Source organism: Melospiza melodia, chromosome 8 (assembly GCF_035770615.1).
Source record: "Melospiza melodia melodia isolate bMelMel2 chromosome 8, bMelMel2.pri, whole genome shotgun sequence".
Classification (NCBI taxonomy): domain Eukaryota; kingdom Metazoa; phylum Chordata; class Aves; order Passeriformes; family Passerellidae; genus Melospiza; species Melospiza melodia.
In genome coordinates this window covers 7,385,192-7,411,783 of record NC_086201.1, presented here as the reverse complement: position 1 = coordinate 7,411,783, position 26,592 = coordinate 7,385,192, and the positions used below count along the sequence as shown (strand labels likewise).

The window sequence follows — 26,592 nt, the reverse complement described above, 5'->3', positions numbered from 1 at the left end:
AGAGTCTGTCTAAGCAGGTATTTTAAGAACTACCAGTTCATCAGCAGCAGCTGAAAACCAGAACCTCCTGTTGATGTAAATCAATCTGTGGCTGCACAGGCTCCATGACCAGCACTGCAGATGTGAGACCTTCGTTAAAGGAAATGTGCAGTAGTGAAGCATGTGGGCATAAACACACACAGCAGTGAAGTCTGGAGCCCAGGGAATGTTATCATGAGGAGATACTTTCTCTTCAGCACCATTCACACACTCAGCCTGACAACCAAACCACAGCTTTAGGACAAACACCTCTCACTGTGACAGGAAGTGACTTTCAGATATGAGGGGCTTGCTTTTTTCTATTTTTTCTCTCTCTCGAAACCTGCTGTGCTGCCAGTGACTAAGGATGGCCAAGATTTTGGTTAATGGTTAACAGAGTAACATAACCACAGAGACTCTGACTTCCTCCTGCTGGGGCCAGGACCAAAAGCTGCTTTGCTTGCTGGGGAACAGACAAACGTGGAAAGCAGAGCAGCTCACACGGTGACGGGCTGGAGAACAGAGGCTTCACCTCGTGGAGAAAGGAGAAGGAAAATCCAAAGAGAGCAAGAGGTGTTTGCTATAAAGAAAGGTAAGGGCTGAAACACTTTCCTGTTTAACTTACTGACTCAGAGGCTGTTGCTCACAAACCAACAAAGCCCACAGGCGTGGCTGGTTGAGACACACTCGTTATACCTGACTGCTGGGACATGTGTGGCTCGGGGAGAGGGGCAAAGTGAGGAGAATCTGTTTGCTGTGAACTGGAAACTTGGAGAGGACAGGAGAGAACCTCCTCCACCCTGGTACTGCTCATGGCAGGAGAGACACCCTCTTCAGACTGTTCTCCTGTCATCGACCACAGCCACGTCCCGGAGTTTGAGGTGGCTCTGTGGGTCAAGATCACCTTGGCCTTGATCTACATCTGCATCTTCATCGCGGGCCTCTTGGGCAACAGCGTCACCATCAAAGTCACCAGGATCCTGCAGAAGAAAGGCTACCTGCAGAAGGAGGTCACCGACCACATGGTGAGCCTGGCCTGCTCCGACCTGCTGGTCATCCTGCTGGGCATGCCTGTGGAGTTCTTCAGTGCCATCTGGAGCCCCTTCTCCACCCCCAATGGCAACATTGCCTGCAAGCTGTACTACTTCCTCTTCGAGGCCTGCAGCTACGCCACGGTGCTGCACGTGGCCACGCTCAGCTTCGAGCGGTACGTGGCCATCTGCCACCCCTTCAGGTTCAAGGCCGTGTCCGGGCCCCGCACGGTGAAGCTGCTCATTGCCTTCGTCTGGGGGACATCTGTCATTGTGGCTCTGCCCCTGCTCTTTGCCATGGGCACGGAATATCCCCTGGAGGCCATCGAGGGCTACCAGAGAACGAGCTCCTGTGTCAAGCCCACTCCCAGGCACTACATCCCTGAGCTGAAGCACAACATGACCATCTGCACCTGCCTCTCCTCCAGGTGGTCGCTGTTCCAGGCCAGCATCTTCAGCGCCTTCGCTGTGTACATCGTCGTGCTGGGCTGTGTCACCTTCATGTGCCACAGCATGATGAAAGCCCTGATGATCCACAAGAAGGGCACTGTGGCAGTGAAGGGTGGAGTGAAGCACCAGGAGCAGTACCTGAGGAAAAGTGAGAGTTCAGAGGGCAAGAGCTCCAGGAGACAGATCACTTTATTCCTGGGTAAGAGCCATGTCCTACTCTGCCTCCCCTCCCTCCCTATCCCCTTTCCGCTTGGGAAGAAGCCTCCATTTATATCTCACCAGAAATATATCTCACCAAAATAAAAATCCCAGAAACCTCCATTTATATCTCACCAAGCTCTCCCAAAGGCTTTGAAAGTGGTACAAAATGAGGGATAATACTTTTGGTTGCAATGATACATGTCAAGAAGCCAGATGTTTCTGTGTGCTTTTGGTTCTTTTTGTCATTAGAACAAGCAGGAGGGAAAAGGAAGGAAAAATCCACTCACTGTCTGCTGTTTCTGTTGGATTTTATTACATGCAGCAATATGGGTGACAGGCTGTTGCAGCTTGACCTTTGAGGTAGCAATAGGCAACAGTTGCCTGGCTATAAAGTAGCTCTACTTTATATATGTTTTATATATTTATATATGTTTTAAATATATTTATATATTAATATTTTATATTTATATATATATTTTTACATATTTATATATTTTTATATATTTATATGTGTTTTCCCACTAAATTACAAATATGATTATATTTAGTAAGGCTGCTAAAGGGAGGGACGGCTGTCTTGCAAGATCTGAAGCTTGTCTCTCTCTGAAGGCATTTCCCTGTTAATTCAGGATGCTCCTAGGAGAGTTCTCAGCCTCAGCAGTTGTGGTTGTGTTGAATTTGACCATTAAGGAAGCTGGACTGGAGAGTTGATTTGGTCTCACAAATTGCGGTTGCTCTCTTTGAATTTTTTTTTCCTCTGGTTTTATTTGAAGGCCTGTAACCCTGAAATTATGTTTGATTCTGATCTCTCTCGCCACATTCATCAGACAAAAAACTAATGGAGCTGTCATTCCACCAGCTTGGAATCTTTCTGGGCAGTGATCCATGCAGCCTCCAAGTTTGCTGATAGTCTTATAGGCACCCTTAATCATGTCCTGCCTGCATTATTTTGAGTTCCTGTTTTGTTGGGTCCCTCGTTATGGTGCTGGATGTAATAAATGAATGATCCAGGGTAGGAATGCACAGTACATCCAGTATTTCTATGTTGCTTTTTGATGCTCTGACTGATATGGCAGAGAGGGACTTGAAATTCGTCTATCTGTGCACTTCTACAACTTAAGTAGATTAGATTTTGTATTACTTTTTTCCCCCTTTTTAATATTTTTTCCCCTGAGGATCCTCTTCTTCCTCATCTAGTCCTGCTTTTGCCATGGTCCCTGTCAGGTCATGAAATGAAGAAATCAACTCCTCTCACAAGGAGTGGAGAGGCCCCATCTGGGGTTTATTAAAAGGGCTCTGTGTCCCTCGCTCCAGTGACAGTACAGATTTCTGGGGTTCAGGCTCAGCAGTGGAGCTAAACACACCTGTGGCACAAAGCAGAAAAAGGGATCTGCTCTGGAAGGGCTGCCTGGGGGATCCTTAGGTATGTGTGCTCTCCCTCCCATTAAAGCCAAACCTGAGATCCAAATCCTGGCTGGGCTGAGAGGGGAAGGTAAATTGCCATGGCTTTTCCTCCCCTTCTTGATTATTCTTCCTGGTACTCTAGCATGGAATAGGAGATGCAAAAGTGCTGAATAAATGAAAACAACTTGCCCTTTTTGATAAGGGAATTTGCCCCCCTGTGTATCTGACACTCCCACTGTACTCTCAGATTTCTGGAGGCAGGAGATACTTGTGTGAATTTCCCAAAATTATTTCAGACTCTTAATACAAGCCTTGCTAATTTACTTGGCTTGGGGAATAAATTAATAAACTGAGGAGCAAGAAACTCTGGCTTGCCTTTCTGAGAACAATGTAAAGCAATTTAATTTGGAGATTTCATAACAGTGATGCTTTAGGGCAGTTTTAACCCAGAAGAAATGAACATATAAATTGTTTACAAATTGCTGAATTTAAATATTGTGATTTAGAAGTCCTCTTTGTTTTTCTTTTAACAGATGGGTCAAATTAAAACCAATACTTGCACATTCACGGCATATTTCACTTTTAATGTGAAATGTAAATGACAGTGTATAGCATCGTGTCTTTGTACATCTAACAGCAATAAAAACAATTTAGCATTTTCTTCTGGTTGTTAAAAGTGATAAGTTCTATAAAACAGAGATTAAAATCATAAATCTGACTATGAGAAAAAGCTAAGTAAAGGATGACACCAGGAGGAAATAATGCTCTTTTAGTGTCATGTTATTGTGTGGCACTCGACAACATTCATGGAAATTAATTGGAAATGTTGAAAGATTACTTGCCATAGATGGTACTGATGCTTGCAGGCGGGGTGGCACCACTGCAGAAACTGGGTAGCTGAAATAAGTCTGAAAACACTTGGCTGATGGCACTTTCATGAAAGGCAAGCTTTTAACAGTATTTAAAACCTCTTAATATGCCTGACCCACCCTGACAGGAACCAATTCAATCTTTGTGGCTACTTGATCCTGCCTTTCTCCTATGGCCATGAAGGCAGTGACCACCTAAATGGTGACAAGGTGCCACTGGGACCTCTTGCTGCTCCAACACCTGAGCTGAGGCCCCTGCCCTGTAACAGAGAGCTCTCACAAAGGGTGGGTTTGGAGGGCATTTATCTTATAATTATAAATATAATAATGTATATAATTATTATTATAAGTGGATTTTAGATTGTGGATCTTATAATTATAAATGTAATAATATTTATAATTATTATAAGTGGTTTGTAGCAAACACAGAAAGGGAATGTAAAGGAAGGATTCTGTAAAAGAGAGCTCCAGCTAGTGCAATAATTATAAATATTACAAAAAGAATGCTTCCATAGCTGAAAGTAAGTTAAGAATCTTTAGGAAAGTAAGTTAGGAATCTTTGGGAAGTGTTGGCACTGGGAGAGAGCAGCAGTATGTGAGGAGCCTCCACAGGAGCTGCTGGAGGGAAAGCACCAGCAGCTGCTCCTGCTCCCTGGCCATGGCCACACCAACCTGTGACTATCCAGAAGCACATTTGTACAAAACAGCTGAGTGGTTTGTCATCACACTGGGCCTGGCTCTACAACAAAGTGAGTTCTGATGGGCCCAGCTGAAAAAGGGCTCAGTTCTAAAGCTTCTGTGATGTTTCCCTTGGCAGTTTCAGTTTGAGCTTCTGCTAAGAGCCTTGATCATTTTGCATAAAGCAGCCTCAAGCCTTCCACAGTGCAGACATTGAAATAAGGGTCCATTTGTGCTGCTACATCCTCCTTCTTTGTGCTCTACATTTCCAGTTGGCCCTTTGAAGCGGGTCTCCTCTGTTTCCACAGATCCACTCAGTGAGGCTGCTGGGCATGGTGGGTGCTTTGCCAGTTGACATCTGGGCAGCATTTTCCTGTCTCCTGTCCATGATGAAACATCTGTCTTTCCTGAGATGTTCCATCCAGAAAAGAGAAATACCCGAGTGATCTGGCTGCTATGGAAGTGTTGGTGGAGGTGCACTGAAGCCCTGCTGTAGCTGCAGGAGCCAGAGCTGATGCAGGACCTGCCCAGCTGGAGATCCTGTTGGTACCACCCAGCACCATCAGCTCTCCTGGCACATGTGAGGCAGCAAATTCCCACTGCTCTCTCTTTCCCACCTCTACAGAACTGCAACTCTTCTGCTTTGGGACCATCTGATGTAGGATGAATTTTGCTTGGGCAGCAGATATCTTGCAGCTCTTTTAATAAGCAGGCAAGGGAATTTGTTATAACCTCCAGCAGTGCCTTCATCTGAGAAGGGCAATGTAGTGGAGGTTTAAATTTTCTTTTTGTGTGGTGTAACACTTAAGTGTGTCAAATACACTGAGTGTCAACCTGAAGGCAGTGGCAGGGTGGTTTCCTGGGATGTGGTATGGTACAGACAGCTTCAGGGCAGGTCTGCTTTACAGGGCAGGAGCAGCCAGAGGCTTTACTGACACTGGTGAGTGCCATGGAATGAAAGAGAGTCCCTGTCTCTAAGTGAAAAAACAAAACAACAAACCAAAACCAAAAAGAAAATGGGCAGAAGGGAATGGCTGGAAAAGCTAGGCAGGAGGAAGTCAGACCTGACCAAAGCCATGCCACTTTTCTGGTGGCTGTTGTTAAAGCAATGCCAGCTATTCTGTAACAGCACCAAAGCCTCTGTGAACATCATGACCAGCTTCATGAGCCATTAGCTAAATCCAGATAAAACCTTGACTCACAGCTTCAAAGCATCTCTTAGAACTTCAGATGGAGCACCATTTTCTTGCCATGTACTGCTGCTGGCAGCTTAATGCTCTGCTCAGAATAAAGGTATTATGTGTAGGAATAGCCTCTCCAAAGATCACCGAAGTGTATTTTGTCAGGCACTTGGCAAATTTCAGGAGGCAAATTACTTCAGAGTACTTCAGGAAGTTGTGAAAAATGCATGGTTGTCATCTAGGTCTGACTCAGGCGCAGTGTAATTTGACAACAGACTTCTGTTACAGGAAAATTAGATACTTCTTCATAGGTTGAAATTTGGCTGGGCTTTCCCCTACTGAAAAAGCTAAAGGTTAGGGATAGAACAAAAATGAAAAGAATAAGCTAATTGATGAGATTCCAGAACACAACTCCAGCCCATGTTCTTTAAACTCAGCTTCATTGACTCCTCTTGGTTCAATTCTTTAATCATTCCATCGAGCTGCCTTTCTTCAGGCACCTTGCTGCAGACATGTCTGAAGATGAGTACACTGTAGGCTGGATTTGATTTTAATCTCTCTGTGTTTTATACGGTGATTCCATCCATATGTTTTCCTGAGCAGGGCTTTGAATTCCACAAGACAAGCAGGAGGCTCAGTGCACTGAAATGGGTGGACACTCAGACCAACAGACCAGGGTCTGGCCACTCTGGTGTATGAGGCATCCACCCTCTGTAACTAGTAAGTTTTTTCTTCCAGGTCCTGCTTCTTGGAAAAGTGATAAAAGCAAATTATTTGCCTGCTGGTGTTGGGAAAAAATTGTCTTCCTCTTCTCTGCAAAAGCATTAACCTGGTGTCAGTGGCAAAACCAATCAGTGCTGCTGAATGCTGGTAGCACAAAACTGAAGCTCAGCTATTCAACAGGTGACAATGGAAAGGCTGCATTGAGGGATGATGGCTTCTCAGGGCAATTGTGTACAAATAATCTCCTCTGAAGAGCAGGGGAACTTCTGTCAATTTAAAAAAAAACCACAGTAAAATAGACTCAATGGAAACTTCCAAAATCCAGACATCTCTATGTTCAGGTTTCCCACACAGCAATTTAAAAAGGGACATGGGGAGAGCCCAGCATAATTTTCCTCCCTATTGTACAGAAAGCAATTTATCTACTCCTGCTTTTAACTGGACTCATGTAATAGAAGATTGTGCTTTCAGCATAAGTGGACACTCTTATGTTCCTCCTACACTGAGGGATGGCAAAACAACACCAAGAGAAATAGAATCGAAGAATTGGGACTAATTGAGGCCAGCACCCCCAAGGTATTTAAGATTTTTGTAGTTTTAATGGAAAAATCAATGTGTGATTACACTTTGCATTAGAGTACTTAAAAATTGCTTCAGCATGAAAAGCCTGCAGCTTTGAAAACAACCTCACCCTGCAAATACTGCAGAGGAGCAGATTCACCACTAATGGAATTCACATAATTCCCCATATATGATGCCTTGGCAGAGAGGGTCTCTGGGGACACCTGAGAGCTGGTTTTCCATGAGGGCAATGAGAGCTTTACTGGTGCTTTGGTAGAGTTGTGGCCATGCTTCTGTTTTCACCTGATGCCTACAAGGAAGCTGGGATTTCACCTGGTCTGCAGGGACTTACAGCTTTTGATTCTTTGTGCTTCAGCATCTGTGCTGCCCAGAGAAAAAGTGCCCAGAGAAAAAGCTACGATTCCTGAATCACTTTTGCCCTATAATCACAGCTGCCCAAAGTCTTTAAGCCTCATTAAGGACCATCACCCGTGTTGGCCTTAAACTTAATATTATTAATCTCTCTCTCTTTCTCTTACAAGCTGTATTTAATAAACCTCGTGGCCCTTGGTTCTTCTGGCACTCCTAGGTAAATGCTAAGAGAAGGAATTAGGGAAGTTCAGGCAATATCCTTCACTGTGCAACCTGAGCCAAGAAACAGGCAGGACAGGCTGTGTCACCTCAGCTTCTGAAAAACACACTCTGTATCATGGCAATCTCCCCAAGACATGTTTTCTTACAAGCAGAAGCCTTGGGAAATGTCTTTTTTCTTCAGAGTGGATAAGAAAGCAAGAAGATTTATTTGTCTCAAAGTGGAGAAACACAGATGTTGCTACAGGTATGAAGTGGATTGACTTGTACTGCCCTTATTGTTTGGTCAAGAGAATATTGCCTTAAGCAATAATTTCCCAGTATTTCTCTGTTTTCTTGCTCTCTCTTCTGAGCCATCTCAAACGTAGATTGCTCTTGCAATTCCCCAGTTTCAGAAGGTAGGAGTGATTTGTGTGAAGTTCACAGATAATTTATTGGAATCTTCACCTGTGAAAGCTAAATGCATTATCTAATCCTCTGTTGTTTCATATTCAAATTATACCACAGTTCCTGTAATTAAATCTTTTGTTTTCCTATCTGATGCTGGGGCCATTATCTTTTAACAATGATTGCCTGTGAATTTTAATGGGGGAGAACTTTAATATCTGTGCATTTGTTAGTGAAGCTTTCAATTTCGTTATTTATTATCATAACAACACAGAGTGTCTCACTGGGTGCAGCCTCAGCACATCTGCAGGTGACACCAAGCTGAGTGGTGTGGTTGACACACCTGAAAGACAGGATGCCTTCCAGAGGGACCTGGACAAGTGTCCAAGGCCAGGTTAGGGCTTGGAAGGTGGCCCTTTCCATGACAGGGGGTCAAAGCAAGATGAACTTCACAGTCCCTTCCAACCCAAATCATTCCATGGTTCTGTGATTATCCTACATAACTTCTTGGTTTGCTGGAGGCAACATTTCTATAAGAAAGTGAGAACTGACCAGTATCTTAAAGACTTCTTCCCTTTCATTGTATCAGGTTCTTAAACCACTGAAGATAAACAGAGAAGGTTTCAAATTCTATTTGGCAAAATGTGCTGTAGCAGTTTCCCAGCCTTTTTTTGAGGGTATCATAAGCTTTTACTGCTTAGGTGAGAAAGCAGTTATCCTTCTGATCTCTGCTGTTCATGGATGAGTAATATCAAGGCCAGAATATTATGGATTAAATGAGTCTGCCAAGAACCTTTTAATCTTATGAATTGTGACTTTCAAGGAAAGGTGAAACTGAGAAAGAGGTCTGGAGCTGTGATGAGCTAACTTTTCCATGTTTCCTTTAAAGCTGTCTGTAAGCTTCTCATTGTTGCATTAATTCCCTCTTAAAAGCACGCAGCATTTTTGTCCAATTTTGATCAATTTTTAGAATAAGGAATTTAAGTTGAAATGCAGATATGAGGTTAGAGTTGGGGATACATCAGCAGGTGTATGTTACAGAAGCATGCAGGGAGAGTTTTGTGAGTGCTCAGAAAGCACTTGAAAACCACCTGCAAACAGGGGCACATGTGTAACAATTACCAGGAAACTAAACTTTAATCATCACTATAAAAACAACAGGGGTTCATTAGAGAAGATAACATTTCTTAGCCATCCATCCTTGTCCTCGGTGTAAATGGCTTTCTTTTCCCATGTTTGATGAGGCAGCATCTGCTCCAATCTCTAGCTGAACCTTGCAAAAGGGCTCAGCCCCTTTCAGTGGGTAGCGTAAATATTTTGTCCTTGTTCATGCAGTATTTCTGCAAATCCACCTTGATTTGCTCCTCTATATATTATTGCCAGCTTGTTTTTTGTTCAGCGTAATGTTTGTCTTACACAGCTAAATGAGCAGCCACCTCATGCCCAGACTGTTCGTGGTATGTCTGGTATGGTGCTGCTGAAGGTGATTTTGATTTGAAGAAATATTAGAAGGCTTTCTTGATAGCTCCCTCATAACCAAACCCCTGGGGTTCAGTATATACCTGTGCCTTCTATTAGATTGCTGTAACTGCAATTGTTATAGTCCTTTTACCATAAGGCACAAAATTTAAATTGTGAAGCTCGCTGTTGTGGGAGCCAGACGTAAAAATGAGATCCTAAAAGAGGTTAAATATAACCTTGAAGGATAGTGCTGACAAGAACAAGATATAATCTCCACTCCAGAAACTCCTGATACTGCTGCCTGCCAAGACCTTGGTGTGAATAGAACAGGAAAATCTCTTGTTCCTTCTCCTGCAGATCTCTATGTGGGATCAGCACAGAGAGAAATTAATGGGTAGTCCTAGGTCTGTCCCAGTGTGTCTGCTTTCAGTATGGAACTTTCTGTATATGCAAAACCAGGCATGCAATCTGTCTGCCTTCAGCCAGGAACAGGAACATGAGATTTTTAAGATGGTAGAACAAAAATTTTGGGTAGACAAGAGAAAAAAAAAGGGACTGAAATGCTCTCCTTCAAATTCTGCTTGCTCTTTGCTGCATCCTTCTGCCCCTAAAATGTAGACTTTTTAAGAAAAAAAAGATGTTAATTTCTAGGTGTGTTACTTACCTTTGTGTGTACACCAAAATGTGTTTTGTTTGAAAAGCTCCAGTATTGCTGGAGCTTATAATTCCTGATGTTATAATTCCTGTGCCCCACATTGTCTCTCTCTCTCTCTCTCCAACAAAGACAACTTTTGAGCTCCCTGAGTTTGAAAAGAAAGCTGACATTTGTCTCATAAAGACACTAAGAATGAAGGTCCTCACCAGATGAACCTCTTAGTAATACTTAAAGATTTCTACACAAGAGAGTTCTTGAATCTGCTCAGAGTGAACCAAAAATCAGAATAAAACTTTTAAGGTAGCTAAAGGTTGCAGCACATCAGCAGCAGAGCACGCAGATATTCAAACACAACTTGTGAACACAACTAACATGTCAGGCTTTAACCATGAGATAAGAACCAGCCTTGTGTGCTGAAGGTCAAACAGAAGTCAAAAGCAAGCACGCTGGTGCTTGCCCTTGTCCTTCAGACAGGGAAATTGCTAAAAGCTGTCTGACTTTCTGCCACAGGATTACTCAACAGACCCTTGTGATTGCTTGAAAGAAATGCTTGTCTAAAATGGGTGAAATGGGTTGTGTTACAGGTGTTCATAAGATGGTGTTTAAGGGCTTGTTTTGTCTTGAAAGCCAAAATACCTAAACCTGAGTGCTAGTAATGGCATCAGCTTCTGCCAAAGTGTGTGAAAGCATGTATTGGTGTTTCCAGACATACACAAACTTTTGAAATCTTGGATGATGATTCTAGAGGAGTAACTTAGCTAGTGAAGTTTAATGGTTTAGAATAGATTTATTTTTAAACTTGAACTTTTGAAAAAATGCCATGTGTGACTACCCATATTGACATTGGAAGAAAAAAAGACTGCCAAGGTGGCTGGAGAATGGGGAGACAGATCTTTAAGAAAAGCTAAAAAGAGGTTGCATTGTTTAACGTAGCAAACAGAAGGATACAGCTGGCTTTGAGTTATCTGTAAGAACAGGGGGGCAGTGAGTGAAAGGAAAGAGGAAGATCTGGTTTGTACCCTGGTTTGAAAGCCTTGCAAAAGGGATTGAGAAACAGCTGTATGCAGAGTGACTCTGGGCACAATCAGCCTGATCTCACTGTGCAGTGGGTGAAGCCTGGCACGGTAAACATGTTCAGACACTGCCCAAGGAGCCCAGCCTGTTTTAACTCAGGTTATGTCAAGCAGTTTGCAATTGCCTACAGCTGCAGAGCAAGAACATTCCCTCCAGTCTGCACACCTTCCTCTCCAGCTCAGAGACTGGAGTCTGAAAGTTGTAGTACCCTTGATTAAGTCCCCATTTAAAGAGCTTTAAATCCATGCTGACTATAGATTTGCTGTAAAAATAACCTACTAAAAAACAGTAATAGAAGAGCAAAATGAGAAAATTCTTCTGAAACTGCTGGTCTGGTGGGCACAAAGGGCCATTCCCCCTCAGCTGGAGCAGTGTCTGTGCCTGTGCAGGTTTGTGACTGTATTCCTCTTCCTGCCTTCAGTGCTTCCCTTGTGCCCTTTTTCGGAAATTTTCCCCCACCTGGTGTACTTGGAGGCAGCCTTGGGAACTCATTGTTTAAAGTTAATGTCTGGAGACTGAAGCTTTCCATTGGCTGGATTCCCTTCCCTTTTCCTGCCTCCTGCTCATATACACATCCACTGAATTCTAAAAAGCTTTTTGATAGCAACTTGGAATTTAAATGTCCCCTTTCTATTTGTCTCCTGGTCCAAGGCAACATCTGAATGCATTCTTTTCTATTACTAAGAACATATTGACAATTTAGGAAACATTGTCCTACAGTGCAAACACTCTGATATTACAAAACACTGCCATGTTCTCTGCATTGAGCTAAATGAGAGCATTGGCACAAGAACTAATAGGTCTGTAGGGGCCATGAATGAGTACAGACAGAAATGAGAAAATTTCTAATCATGAGAAGGACATGGCCAGGGACAGTTTTCCAAGCAGAGAGTGGGACTAACTCATTCAGTTTCTGGGGTACAGAATGTGATCATTTCTGCAAGTCTGTGGTGTGGTTGCCTGTGCTGGGAGTGGAGACATGTCTCTGGCCATAAAGCCAAGGATTGCTGGTTTGGAAGGAAAAGGTTGGAATGGAAAAGTCATGTTTGGTGCTCCTTGGTGTGGCCTGTGTGGCTCTGTATCCTCCTTTGGGAGACTGCTGAACTTGCAAGGTCCAGCAAGCCTAAGCAAGCCGAACATTTCAGATACCTTTCAGAAACCTTTTGCCAAAAGGAAGCTTTGAGAAAGGTGTCCTGGGACCACACAAGTCGCCCTTGGTGCACATCCAGATCTCTGCCTGGAGGTGAAGGAACCATTCCCTGCATGTTCTGGTCTCTGAATCAGGGGTAACACATCCCTGTGCTGCTGCTCCTCTTGCTGCCCAGCTCCCTCTGCCAGGCTGCCCTGGTGCCCTCCTCCAAGCCCACGTGGCTGTCAGCCCTCCTGTGCCTGACACACTGCCTGTACCACTCAGAACCCTCCTCTGAGCCCCTATCTCCACGAGAGAATTGCTTTAACCTCATCAAATGGAGGTGAAATTTGAAATGACTTAATGTTTATTTGCTGACAGGCAGGAGTGTCCTCTAAATTGACTGCCATAGCTAGAACACAATGCTGTAGGACAAACTCACAACCTCTTCCTGGCCTTCAGTGAAACAATGTTAACTTTGGGAAGTGGGGATATAATTTTGGCTCCCGTGGATATTATGGATAGCGTTCTCATTTTGAAGTTTTACACAATGAAGCTATATTTGATATTTGCATAATTCAAATAGATGAAATCCTCAAACAGGCACAGAAGACTTGATTTCATTAACATGGGATGCAGCCATCCCCATCTTTCATGCAAATGGAAAATACCTTTCCTGTAAGTATGCTTTAAAGATTCATTTCTTTCTCTAATCAAGTGGTGAAATCCTACCCGTGGCAACCAGAATTGATTTCTTTTCCCTCCAGACTCGATATCATAGACCTTATTTGGGTTAAGTTCTGTCATGGAATTGAGGGTTAACCCTTCTGTGTGCTGCCAATCAGCTCCATGTGTTCCTGTTTGCTGCTCTGGCATGCTGAAAATGCACGTGGTGCAGCCGTCCTGCAGATGTAGCCACCAGCTCAGGGCGGCTCTGCCTCTTGTCAGCAAGGATCTATTTCCACTGAATCCCTGACCTTGAGAGCTCCTTTTTGAATTTCCTCCTGGGCCTTGAATGCTGTAATTGATTACGGTTGTTTTGGTTTTAGTCTTTAACAATCAAGGTGAAGAATTGCTCCTGAATTTGTGAAGATGTCGGGAGGAAGGCAGCTTGCCCACCACCCTGCATGGCCAGTGCCACAGTGGGCTCCTGCTAGCCTTCCACGAAACACTGATGCTTCTGCTTGGGAATGGAATCCAGACAGGAATGCTCTGCTCTTGGGGTACCTGACAGCTCCACTGCATTAATTCCATTTAATAGGCATCAGTGAAAATTAAAGGTATTTGATGTTGGTCCAAGTAATTTTAGGGAATTGTCCTTCTCATTATGTAGCCTGAGCCCCTGCTGGGACTCCTGTCATGGCAGTGCTTAGGAGAATTTCCCTCTCTCCTTACTACTGAATTGCCTGTATTTCTTTGTATGCTATTTTCTGGTTCACCTTCTTGGTAGTAAAGCTCTGCATTTTATTTTCTGTCGTTCAGATACATCACTTTTCACTTGAATTGTCTTATATTGCTTGAAACTGATAGCCTGACCCCTTGGCCACTGTGTTTCATCCATAGAAGGATGCTCTGCTACATTCTAATGAAGAACTGCCTTAAAAATAACAAAAAACCCCCAAAAAATGAAACCAAATGAACCAACCAAAACATAGCACCCCTCCAACCCCCCAAATTAAGAACCACAAAGACAAGAAGAAAATATGTATTTTTCTGTGATGTCTCCTGATGTTTCATTTCCTCATTCCCTTTGTCTTAGAACACAAAGCAGTCATTGGGAAGGGGTATTTTCCTCACTCTTAAAGTGAATTTATGGCGTGCTTCTTGCCTCTGCTGCCTATTAGCCTGTCCTGCAGTTGGTCAGAACTGAATGGATCAAGAGAAGCCAAGATGACCTGAGTTTTCCTTCATGCATTGAAGGAATATTTTACTCTCTGATTGGCACTGATCAGCAAACTCTTCCTTAAATGTACACATGTTGTGGTTTTTGACCTCGGCATGCCTTAGGGTTCATGTGGCCATAAAATGTGACGTTTTTGATACCAGGGAGTGCTGAAATCATCTGTGTCTTCAGATACCCCAGATGTGTGTATACAAACATATTTACATTATATATTACATATTTACATTATTTGACTAATTAGGAGCCATTCTCACCAATTCTCTTGCCATGTCTCAGGGCACTCACTGAGCAGCAGGGAGGGGTTTTGGCTTGTTTGGTTCAGTCTTTAAGCAGGATCAGACACCTTTTGGGAAAAGATCTGTCCAGAAAAAGCCCCAAGAGCCTGGAGAGTGGGGCAAACACCACGCTGGGCAGTGTTCACTGGAGAGCACCACACTGAACTCAGTGGGGCTAAAAGCATTTCAGACTTTGGGTGACAAAAATCTTGCTGACTGAACTCTACTGAACTCTGCTTTCAAGTCATTTCAGGTCGGGAATAATTGCCATCTTTACATCATGATTTTCAAATTCTTTATCCCTTGAAGCAGCACTGAAAAATCCAAGTGTCCCTAGGGTTCAAATCTTTATTTAATTTTCCTACTATGTTAATGTATCGATGGTTCTGATCATTTTTTGCTCAATGCGGTTTTGAGGAGAAAATTCTGAGGCATGAAAAAATCTGTTTAAAGTGAAACATCATGCTTTTGATCCAAAGACTGATGTTCTATGGGAGGAACAGAAACAAAAGTCTCATGATAACCCTTCTGCTTTCCTGAAATAGAGAACCTGCCTAGTTAATGAATATAAATGAATGTACATTCACTTCCCTTTTTTTTGAGGTTACTAAAGCTGATTAGCATTAGGGTACCACAATTTATTCAAAGCAGTTGAGTAATTATTCTGCTTTCTATCCTATGAACATGCAACTTATTTGTTACTAAAAGTTTGGGGGCTTTTTGAGCATATCCTTGAAATAACATTGAGGACATATCTTTGTCATCATCTGAGTTTTAAATGAAGTTTTTTACAATAAGTAGTTCTGGTTTGCAGGCAAAGAAGAAAAATTGGTCAATGCTATAGATATTCAATAAACTGTGATGCATGGTCTTACAGGAAAGGACCTAAAATCCTTAGGCATGAAATAATGTATTGACAATTTGTGTTTACACAAGTAGAATTCAATATTCAGCATAATTAAATTAGAAATTGATAGCTTGAGCAAAACAAAACAGTTTTTCACATAAAATTTTAACACGGGTGAAGCCGCTTTGCTTTAGTGTGACACCAGGTGGATCAGGGTGCTTTGGCTGACAGTTATTCTCCAGCAGATCATCATAAAGTAACTTGTATGCTTTAGCCTTACCTGTTATGCTGGGCTAATGAGAATTTATTCCCCACTTGCCTGTAGAGGCTGTGTTGTCAGTAATGCCAAGCAGGTTAAGTTGCTCTCTCTAACTCCATCCTTGCAAAAATTGCATCTCCTTTTCTCTCCAACCACCTGTCCTCAGGGTGTGCAAAGAGAGGCAGACAGGTGAATTGATTCTGGCTGCAGTGGGAGGTGCTCAGGAGCTGTGAGGGTGTGGAGAGTTTTCAGGCTTGTTCCTTGTTAAAACTTTAATAAGCTGGCTGTTGGACAGAAACACCTTTAACCTGGTTAAAAGTTACTCACTAGGTTTACATAGTTAAAGGTATAATTGGAGTATTCTTTGGGCTGGGAGCGCTTTATTTCCTCATGCTTGGAAGCTGTCCCTAAAGGCATGTAAAATTTTGTGTGGAGGAAAATAAACTGAGAGTCTGAAACATTAAACAACATTAAAATAGTATTATTTTAAATGTTGTAACACCATTTTAGATTAACTATCACTTCAGTGTGAAAATTCTATTTTGGGATGAATGACTAAATCATAGACACCTCTAGCCAAAACAAATGAAACTGTTGATGTGAGCACCTAGCAGAGCAGAGCTTCAGTATATCAGGTTTACTTTCCCACAAGAACACACACACAGCTCTCATTAGTATTTGCAAATTCTGTGTAGGTACCCAGGGAGGAACATACACCACTTAAAAGCTGGGGGAAAATTAAAAAAGAATCTGCTCTGAAACTTCCCTGCTAATGTACTTGAACCTCATCTAAGGAGTATTATGGGACAAAAGAAGAAAAAATCTGCAGCTGGTGAACTTTATGGCAAAGTTGCATTTCATCCTCAGGCCAGTTGTAAAAAGACAAGCTTAAATAAATCTTCTTCATTTTGCAGGTGTGCAGACAATTCACAAATAAAATTTAAATCTGCAAGCAACCTATTATGATAACAAGTGAAAAAAAAAATTCAAAGCACCTGTATGCTCATCATTTAGAACCACCAGCTTTGAGAACAATGACATTGGGCAGCCTCTCCTGAATTAGCAGGAGCACTGAGTTATATAAATGTGGGTATTTTAGTGATGTAACTGAAGTTTATTTATCACAGAACAGTGTTTTGGAACCCAATCTGACACCAGGTCCTGCTGTACATGCACTGTGCGGACAAGAACAAATAATTTCAATATTAAAGCATACAAAATCTACATAGAGCCAGAAAAAATGGTGAGAAGGAAATTTGACATATAAAGCTCTAATGTTTATTAACAGAGCAGTTACATTTTAAGTGCATGTACCAAATATTTTGAAACTAGATAAGAAATGTTTATTTGCAATAGAAAAGTGGCCCAGCTGCTTCTGAGAACCAGAGGCTCCATGACAGCTGTGTAGCAAGTTTTAGCATTTCCTGAAAATGCACATGCAAGAATCTTCATTGTAAGAGCACTTATTTATGTTTGAAGACCTCAAGATTACCAGCAGCTCCAACACGTGTTGCATTTTTGAGGATGTTGATCATGGGTTACCAGATGAAAATGAGCTGCAGTGAGCTGTCAAAGGCAGATGGATTTGAGTAGCAAGAAATGCTGCTAGCAGACATTCATTGTCAGCCACCTCTGCTGCTGGTGTTGGAAGATGAAGAGGATTATTTGCACCAGCTTGTAGCTGCTCGGAGGAAAAATAACTTCTGTGTATTTGCAGATTAGACTAGACAAAGGCTTTGCTTCTCTGAAGAAAACTCCTTAATAGAACTTGTGCTGAGGCTCTGAAGTGCAGCCTGTTTGTATTTCTCCCTTGGCAGTGTTACAAAACCTCATCTCTCCCTGATCTGCATTTGAAGAGTCTTCATTTTTATCTCTTTTAGATATGGGACTTTTCCACTTTAAGCACTTCCTCTCTTTCATTTGAGCATGGAGCTATTGGGAGGCTTTCTTTTTTCCATCTTGAGCCCAACTGCTTGCTTTAGAGAGCCCCTGGTTTGTCACTGATGGGCAGCTGTATTTCCAAATGGTCTGACTGCAGCTCTCCTGGGTGAGCCTGTTCTGTCTGATTGTCTCTAGATTGAGGCAGGGAGAGCCTGCAGCTCTGTTTGTTCACAGAGCTGCACACTCAGACACACTGGTGCATTGAACTTGATGCATTCAGGAGGGTAAACATCCCATGGCATGTGGAGTGTGGGCCTCATGGAATCACAGAATATCCTGAGCTGGGTAATTTCTAACATGCAGTTTCATGTGCAAAGGAACGTGATGGAATGAAGAGAGTGGGGAAACCACACGGTTTAATTCAGGCACAGCTCACTCCACAGGAACAGCCACCTCTGGGAGTGATGTGTCACTTCAGTGCTTGCTGCACAGACACTTTGGACTTTTGAAAAGACCATCATCTGATGCTGATAGTGCAGGTTTCCTGAGCCCATGATATCCATATGTGAAGAAATTAAGCTGAAACCTCTCTCTCCTTTCCCCTCCTTTCTCTGCCTCCCACCAAGGTGCCAGTTCTGGCTCAATCAGCAATGAACAAACACATGGGATCTCTGAATGGGACAAAGGCATGCAGCTTACTCATAGCACTTGATTTGAGTCCAAAAATGAGTAATTAAACAATTTTTTGAAGACTGATCTTCCTTTTTCTCTGCCTGCCCTCTATTTCTCCCCAGCTGGCTGAGCAGCAGTGTATGGGTATGTACCTGCAGATAATACTGGGAATTTCATTGAAGTCTTCCCTGCCTTTAATTTAGTAGTTTATTTGTGGAAAATGTGATTATATTGGCTGTGATTTCATAGAATTGTGGAATGTTTTGGTTTGTAATGGACCTTAAAGACAATCTCTTTTCAACTATCCTCTACGGGCAGGGATACCCAGCACTAAGCCAGGTTACAGAGAAAACCAAAATGCTTTGATTTTCTGTGTGTTTCTCTAGAATCAGTCCAAGAAGTCCACATCCTTCTGATGCTGGGGCCCCAGAGCTCAAGGTGGGGTCTCATGGGAGTGGAGTAGAGGGGCAGGATCACCTCCCTCACCCTGCTGGTCCTGTTTCTTTTGATGCAGCCCAGGATGTGGTTTGGGCCAGTCTGGAAAAAAATTACCCACATTTTGGGGCAATTTTGAGCTTCTCATCAGCCAATTGACAACCAACTCAATTTGACAGAGGTTATTTTCCCCCTGGATGCCCATAAGACCAGAAGTGACTGCCAAGCGCCCACCACTTTATGCTTCAAAGACAGCATCCTCTTTGTAGCTTATAAACTCTATAAGGCAGGAGTGTATTATGTGCATCAAATCTATGGCTCTCTCTCACATCCCAGCCATTATGGGGTTTTTATGGCTCTTGTGCTCTTCCTCCAGCAGGCTGCAGACAGCCCCAAGTGTGTTGAGCTGAGGTGTGTGCACAGTGTGACTGAGGAAGGGCCAATATTGTCAGCACTCTGGTTTGGGAGCCCAGCCTAAGAGGAATTTTTAATTCTCTGCTTAGAGAAAGAGGTGCCAGCTTCATAAAGCTGTGTTGCTTCTAGAGGGTTACAGATGAAGATAATCTGAAACACAGTAAGTATTAAAGCACTGGACAGGAGAAGATTTCCTTTATGGGAAATTGCTCATCCACAGCATAGTAAAGATTTTATTCCTTTCATAACTCTGGATTCTGAGTTCAACTAAAGCTTTTACAACTTCAGATTTTTATCCTGCTGTCCAGCTGCCTCTGTTTCTTTTGGAGAACCAGTGAAGATTTTTCTTTTTAAAACAGTTTTTCCATGCCTCACCACCACACACTAGAGTGTATGCATATATTTTGCTTACAGTATGGCCAGGCTGATTTTTTTTTATTTAATTTGCTTGTAATTAGGGTTCTAAAATGATAGCTAATTTTAGCCCTTCACAGTTATGGAGCAGCAGTTTTCTCACTGCTCAGTAGTAGCAAACTCTTTTCTTCCTTCTTCACCCAAAATAAAAAGTAAATAGAATTAAATTTAATTCCCCAGCCCCTACCTTAAGTTCTTCTGTCGCAATGACACCATCACTACAATTATATTTAACAATATAAGTTTTGTTCTTTACACTCTGTGAAATAAACATGTTTACTTGCAATAACTTTGCTAAATTTGTAGCCCTCGTACTCAGGGACTCTGCCCCCAGGTTCTCTCTGCTTTTGCTATAAAAAAATTGGATGAGAGCTTCAAATGGTGTAGTTGGAAAAAGAAGTACATTCCCAGTATCTTTTTCTTTTCTTTTAAAAAGCAGCAGAAATTATTTCAGTGACACACAAAAAGATTTGTGTTGCAGAATAGCTGGAAACCAGGTTTCCCTCCATTTGTATTCATGACAGCTTCCATATATTCAGCTATCAAAACCTATTATGGAGGGCTGTATTGTAGTGGAGATAGATTTTTTTATGCTTGTCATAATACAGATCTATAGGTAAATTTGTCAATGATATGTTCACTGTCATATTGCTCTATTTCTTACAGAAAATATTCTTAATGATACCAAGCTATATATCTTTACCATGTAAGACTGAGCTTGATTTGTTGCTCAGTTTTAAGAAGAATGTTTTGAATTAACAAGGGTTTTTCAGTTTGGAGCAAATTTAGAAACACCACATTTAAACCAAAAGTAACTTGCTGGGCTAGTTACTTTCTACATCCCTTTTTTTTTGTTTTAATAAGGTGTGCACGGTCCAACAAGCTTCTTCCTATGACTTCCAGTGCTAGATTTTCCTTCTTCCCATTTATACATGTATTGTACAAACCATGTAAGCAGCTTATTCTAGAATGGATTCCAACAGATTGATTTAAAACCAGCTCTCCTTGATTCTCATTTAAGCTCTAGGCCTGAGCTCAAGGGCTGTCCTTAAAAGCAAAAAAAGGAAAAAAAATATATCTCTCTGTTTTTGGTAGAAAATCTCCTGATGAAAGAAGTAATTTCTTCCATTTCTTCACTGTTTTAGTTCTCATCCTGTCCTTCCTCCTGTGTTTCTCCATTCCCTGTTATTATCTGAAGTGGGGCTGAGTGTGGAGTGACCAGGCAGTTATAGGGAGGGAGCAGGAAGGAAAGGGATGGAGGGTAGGGAGGGGGTTTGTTTCCTCATCAAACAGGAGGTATTTATACCAACCATTTTGTTGTTTAGTTATTTTGGTCACAAAATAGTTCATCACTTGGGAAAAGGAAGCCTCAGGTATGTCCAGAAGATAAAGCAAATTTTCTCATCTGCAGAATCAACAGCTGAGGTGTGCCCTGTTCCTCCCAGCCCATAAATAGCAAACCCACCCAGGGCAGAGGGAAGGGAGGACTGAGGGCACAGCCCAGCTCTGGGGCTCTCAGGGCTGTGGCACATCCGTGGTGACACATCTAAACTCCCACAAACACATAACAATGTCATTTCTCTGGCACCTGGGGGGTACCAGCAATCACTGCTGTGCTACCCTTGAGCTCTGACTAATTTCCTCTCCAAACACAAAAATGACATCAACCATTGACTGAGCGACAAACTCGGTGGTGCCAAGAGGCGAAAGAAATCCAGGCTGAAAGATGTCACACCCTCACAAGGAAAAGCCCGAGAGAGTGCTGGAGGTGCCCCAAGCAGCCACACCAGGAAAACTCAGTGTGTGCAAGTGGGGCAGCTCAGCCAGCACAGGCAGGAACTGGGGGCTCGTTTATCTGTGGGTGCTGGGGGAGCCCCCCAGAAACGCCTCTGTGTCACAGGGGAGATGAGGGAGAAGAGCTGCTCCCAGCCCTGCTTCTGGTCCAGGCTAAAAACCTACAAATTAGCTAATTTCTGAGACACAACCCATAGTTTCCCTGCTGAAGGTTTTGTGCTCTGAAGGAAAAGATTCTAATCCAATCAGAGGAGCCTTTCTCATGCCATTTACCTGGGATTTTTCCGTGTTTCTTTTGCCAAATTGCCCTGCAGGTGAAGCTACTACTCCACGTCCTCTGTTGTGCAGCTCCAAGTACAGCTCATGTTATAGCAACAGCATTCAAGATGAACCCAAATTAGGTCTGTGTCTGCAAGGGAGACAAAATAAAAAGAGCTAACTAGTTTAATTACTCCCCATTCAGATGTAATTCAGTTGCATTGCACTAAGAAAAATAAACACTGCTGGGATGTTATGAGACAATTAGCAAGATAATGGAAAATAGTTAATACCCCTCATGTCTGTGAAAGAACGTTCTCCCCTCTGCTTCAGAGTAGCCTTGAAAATGTTTTCTGAATTGTATTTTCGAGCAAGAATATTGTCTCCCTTGGGAAATACTAACAAAATCCTGTCAGAGGACAAAATGGTTATTTACATTTTGGAAATCACAGAGTTCAAAGAATTCCCCTTGGTCTGGGGCCAGGCACAGGGTGCAGATCCAGGTGCTGTGAGGATATCCCTCTGCTGGGAATGAGGAGTGATTGCTGCACCTTCCCACTGGCTGTGCCCTGTGTGTCCTTGCAGGCACCTCCAAATGAATCCTTGGCCACAGTAGCCATTCACAATATTTCACTCAAAATGTGCCACAGGTATCTTTATGTCCTGGATTGAGGTTTTTTCCTCTTCCACTGCCACAGCAAAGTTAGAACAGTGAGTTTGCCAGCACCTTGCCAGCTTACCTTCCCAGCACATCCTGCCAGCCACAAATGCATTTGCCCTTGGTCTGAGACTCAGCCTCTGATCCCAACGCCTCTGTGGCCTCACTGAGTGACATTCAGGCTGTGCCTTCTCCCAGACACTCCCACACCATTGTGATAATGATTTCAGACTCTTTGTGAGTGTGTTTTATTTGTTGCAGTGCAGTCAATTCACTGAGTGAATTACCAGCTGCCAGCACCCATGGGCACAGCAGGGTGAGCCCGAGCACTTGTGCGGGCATTAATGCAGATTTCCTCATTTCTCATGGTTTGAAGTCCTTCCCGTGGGGTCAGGAGTTTGGGGATTTTTTTAGTCTCTTAGATGTGGAATTCTTATTAAAAGTCAACTGCCCTGTGCAACTCGATCAAAAAAAAAATATCCCGTTTAATGTGAGATTAGTTTAGGCTTTTGTACTTGGTTTCCTTGGGACTCTAATGGCAGTCTGAAAAAGAAAATCACCCCTGAGAATGTCTGGGTTTCACATAAATGTAATCCAATTACCCCAGCCTAGGCCATGCAGAACTATTTGGTCGGAGGTATCCATCAATCTAGGCGAAGTACAATATACTGAGCAGAAAAGAAGGCAGATTGGGCATATTTCTTAATAGCATAACACAATGCAATTGCCAAAGGAAAGGCAGATGCTTCTGTCCCACATTACACAGAGCCTGGACTGAGCAATTTGGGGGGGAGGCGGGAGAGAGTGAAGTCCTTGCAGGAAGGGATTTTAGAGGTATCTTCCCTGGAGGCCACTTTTGTAAAGGCACACCATCTGGTGCATTCAAAATGCAAAAAGATTTGTTCTTCAGAAGTCTGAGCCAGGGATGAAAGTCCATCCCTGCCAGGGATGGCTTAGCAGTATCCAGAGAGAAGGATGAGTTTTATCACAAACAACGAGAGTCTCCTTTTCCTCTGCCCTTAACCTCTAATTCAAACATCAAACAGACTGATCTGACTGGAGCTGCTGCCTTCTCTAGCGAGAGTTTCTGATGTCCTTGCTTACTGTGAACTGAGCAATGAACTGTTTCATTACTATTTCTGCTTTGCTTCCAGGCACCTTCATTTTACACGGAGGTCAGAGAGGGGTTAAATGCAAACGCTGACATTATCCCAGGCACAGCCTGAGCCGGGGCTGCTGCTCCTCCTTCTCTCCTTCTCTCCGTGCCTCCAGCAGCAGCCAGCCTGAGCTCTGGGCTGCAGGAGCTGTGGATGCTCAATTTTGGCACATCCCAGCAATGATTGAGTCTCCTTGCAGAATGAAGCAGTTTCTGCCCCATGCCTTGCAGGGTGGATTTCAGATTCCCTGCTGGAGGAAGGGGTGGATGTTTAGGTTGCCTTGGAGCCCTCGGTGCATCACTGTCACCACTGAGAGCCTGGGGGCCTGCAGGAGACACCTGCTGCCTCATCCCCTGCTGCTCTGATGCTGCCTCTTCTCCTCCCATTGACAGGAATGGGATGGGCAAGCCAGAGCTGTGGCCAGTGGTAGGAAGCGCAGTCACACCCAGGTAAGCCCTTAACCAAGAAAACATCACAAAATTAGGGACAAAAGCTCTTATGCATGAGCTTTCAGGTCTTACAGTGCTTCCACTGGGTGGGCTCAGGCTGGGCACAAACTGTCCAACAGATGTGCTGAATAAGCACAAATTAGGATTTTACAACAAAGGATGGCATAATCACTGAATAAGAAGACATTAGTGCTTCGTGCCCGAATATGGGAATGTGATCAAAATCCACTACTCCTGGCATATCTCATGGCTGCAGGCTGAGTTTCCCTCTGGAAGCTGGGAGCCATAAGACAGCAATCTTGAATACTGAGAAATTATGCTAATCTCTAGCTATTAGTGCCATGTATGTCTTTGCCAGCATAAAAGCAGCAAAACAAGCGCTGTGGGCTGCACGCGCTGAGGCTCAGCAGAGCAGAGGGCTGCTCTGGCTCCAGGTGTGCTGTGTGCACAGGGATGTGGTCCCCATGAACTCCTCACCCACAGGGGGTGTTCTGGCAGCCCTGCTCCTTGCTGTGCATGTCTGCAGAGCCTTGAACTTGGCTGTGTTTTGTTAAATTTAACATGCAGCCAATCAATGTGCTGCTCCTGAGATCCAAGTGCTGTCAAACCTCTTTCAGACGTGGCTTTTTGGTCTAATCAGGTGTAAAAGGCAAACTAAGTTTAATCAATTACTTTATTTAAAAACATGTCTTATATTGGTTTTTCTCATACTAGGAGAAAAATCCTGTCTGTCAGCTAGAAGGAGCCTTTGCAACCTCATCTTCCACAGGTACTTCTGCAGGAGAGAAACTCAGAGGAAACAACTTCTATTCCTTTTAATTTCTCCTGCTCTTCCTCCAGATTTGTGAATAGACTTTCCCGTGTCTTTGAAGCTTAATTGCTTTAACCTCATTCCAGTCTTCCTTCAATCTGGGCACCTAATGTGCAATATCATGGACCTCAGGAAGGAGTAACTCACTGGAAAGTTACTGGGCATCTCGGAAAGTTTTGGGCATCTTCCTGAGCCCTGCAGTTAATGAGTGCTTCAGCCTTGAGGAGACAGGTGGTGTCCCACTGGTGATGCTTTTCTTTGGTCACCTTTATTTGCTCCTTATTGATCTCTGATTTGCTGAACTATCATTGGGTTGTAACAGCTCCCACATGAAATGTGCTTTTGTCACTAGTTTTGTGATGTTTTCTTGGTTAAGGGCTTACCAGGGTGTGACTGCACTTTCTACTACTGGCCACAGCTTCTGGGGCTTTCTCCTGGTGAGTCTTCCTTTCCTACATTCTCTGTTCTTTCTCTTGCTTGGAGAATCTTTGAGGACTTGATAGAGCTTGAGAGCTGAGGAAATCTTATTCAAATGTGGCTTTTATGGCCAGGTTAAAGGGTGCTCTTTGCTTTCTCTGTCTCTGTTCCCTTTCACCTGCCTCGCCTGACAGAGCACAGTGTCAGCAAGGCCAAAGGAGCATATCCGCTATCACACTTGGAAAAATGTATTAAAGCCCTCTGAAAACCTATTAAAGCTCAGGTTAGAAGCAGTGTTATTCTTCACCTGCCTATTCCTTCTAAGCTGTTTTCTAACCATCCATGTTGTAAATATCTCTGACCCAGAGGAGTGTTTCAGGTGGAAGCCAGAGCAAAACAAAAAATGTGGCTTAATTTAAAAGTCTTCCAGGGAAAAAAATGTGTTGACCATTACAGGAAAATGCCAAAGCATCATTAAGTGCTGTAAATATCCCATTAATAAAACACAGTCATTTAGAGTGGTTGGCCTTCATTTGCCTTGCTGGGGGAAGGACATGTGATTTAAAACTTTCTTTTCCCTCTGTCACCTTGAGTAAGGAGGACCTGGCGGATTAATGGTGAGCTGGTGAAGGGGAGAAGAGGCGAGAGAGGCTGTTGCTAGAATAAATTACCCTGAACTTCCCGCTTTAGAAGCCAGCACTGCTGCTCTTCACCTTCCTTTTGCAGCACCCTTCCCTCCTTAGCACTAAGGAACCCTCCAGAGGTTCACAGAGGGCTCAGCACAATAGTAAGCTGCTTTTATTCCTTTTTTTCCCCAGCCTCCTTTTGAGTGATATGAGGTCCTTGAGTCATTTCTGCTGCAAGGGTCAAACTTCCCTTTTGTCTCTGGGGGTGCAGCACTTCCAGAAGCCACTGAAGTGTTGTTGGCAATAAGCAGGAAAGGTGTAGGATGTTGTTGTGAGTAAATGCCAAGGCTGCAGTGATAAAGCTTCCCTTCTGTCTGGGAAATGCTTGAGACAGGCAGAACATTTCAAGTGCCTGTAATTGAAGGCACTGAGGTTTTACTCGGTTCTGCTTAAATCAGTGGTCTCAAGCATAAAGTCTCCTGCAATTATATATTGCTCCATGCTTGATTTTATGGTTCTGCCACCATAAACTTCTGCTGGAGCTTTCTCAGGCATAAGAAGATTTGAAATGTGCAGATCATTAGAGGAAGTATTGAACCATTTGCTTGTAGAATAGACATAGATTAACTGGGAACGGACCAGTGCCCTTCTATCACAGAGCATCAATAGTAAGACTGAATCTTTGGGATAAAGGGAAAAAAAATAATAATTGTTTGCAGTTGCAAGGAGGTGAGGGGGCATGGTGTGAGAGGTACAGCAGCCTGCATCCTCTAAAATGAAGTGAATATTTGACAGCAGAGTTCAGCCCTAGTTTATGTAAAATTTCAGAAGTGAAAAAACTCACCCATTGGGGAAAAACTTTCCCACTGGGAAAAGAGGCTGGCACTGAGCTGCACCTTCCCTCCTCAC

At 43.2% G+C, this 26,592-nt stretch overlaps 1 protein-coding gene across 1 annotated transcript in view; it reads left to right on the top strand.

Annotated features, from left to right (window-relative positions):
- The first annotated feature begins 489 nt into the window (after window positions 1-489).
- Window positions 490-26,592, top strand: part of GPR39 (G protein-coupled receptor 39) — a 75,437-nt gene continuing 49,334 nt past the window's right edge. The window contains exon 1 of the mRNA XM_063161632.1: window positions 490-1,698. Coding sequence (XP_063017702.1) covers window positions 831-1,698 — 868 coding nt within the window. The 5' untranslated portion in view covers window positions 490-830. The remainder of the gene's footprint in view (window positions 1,699-26,592) is intronic.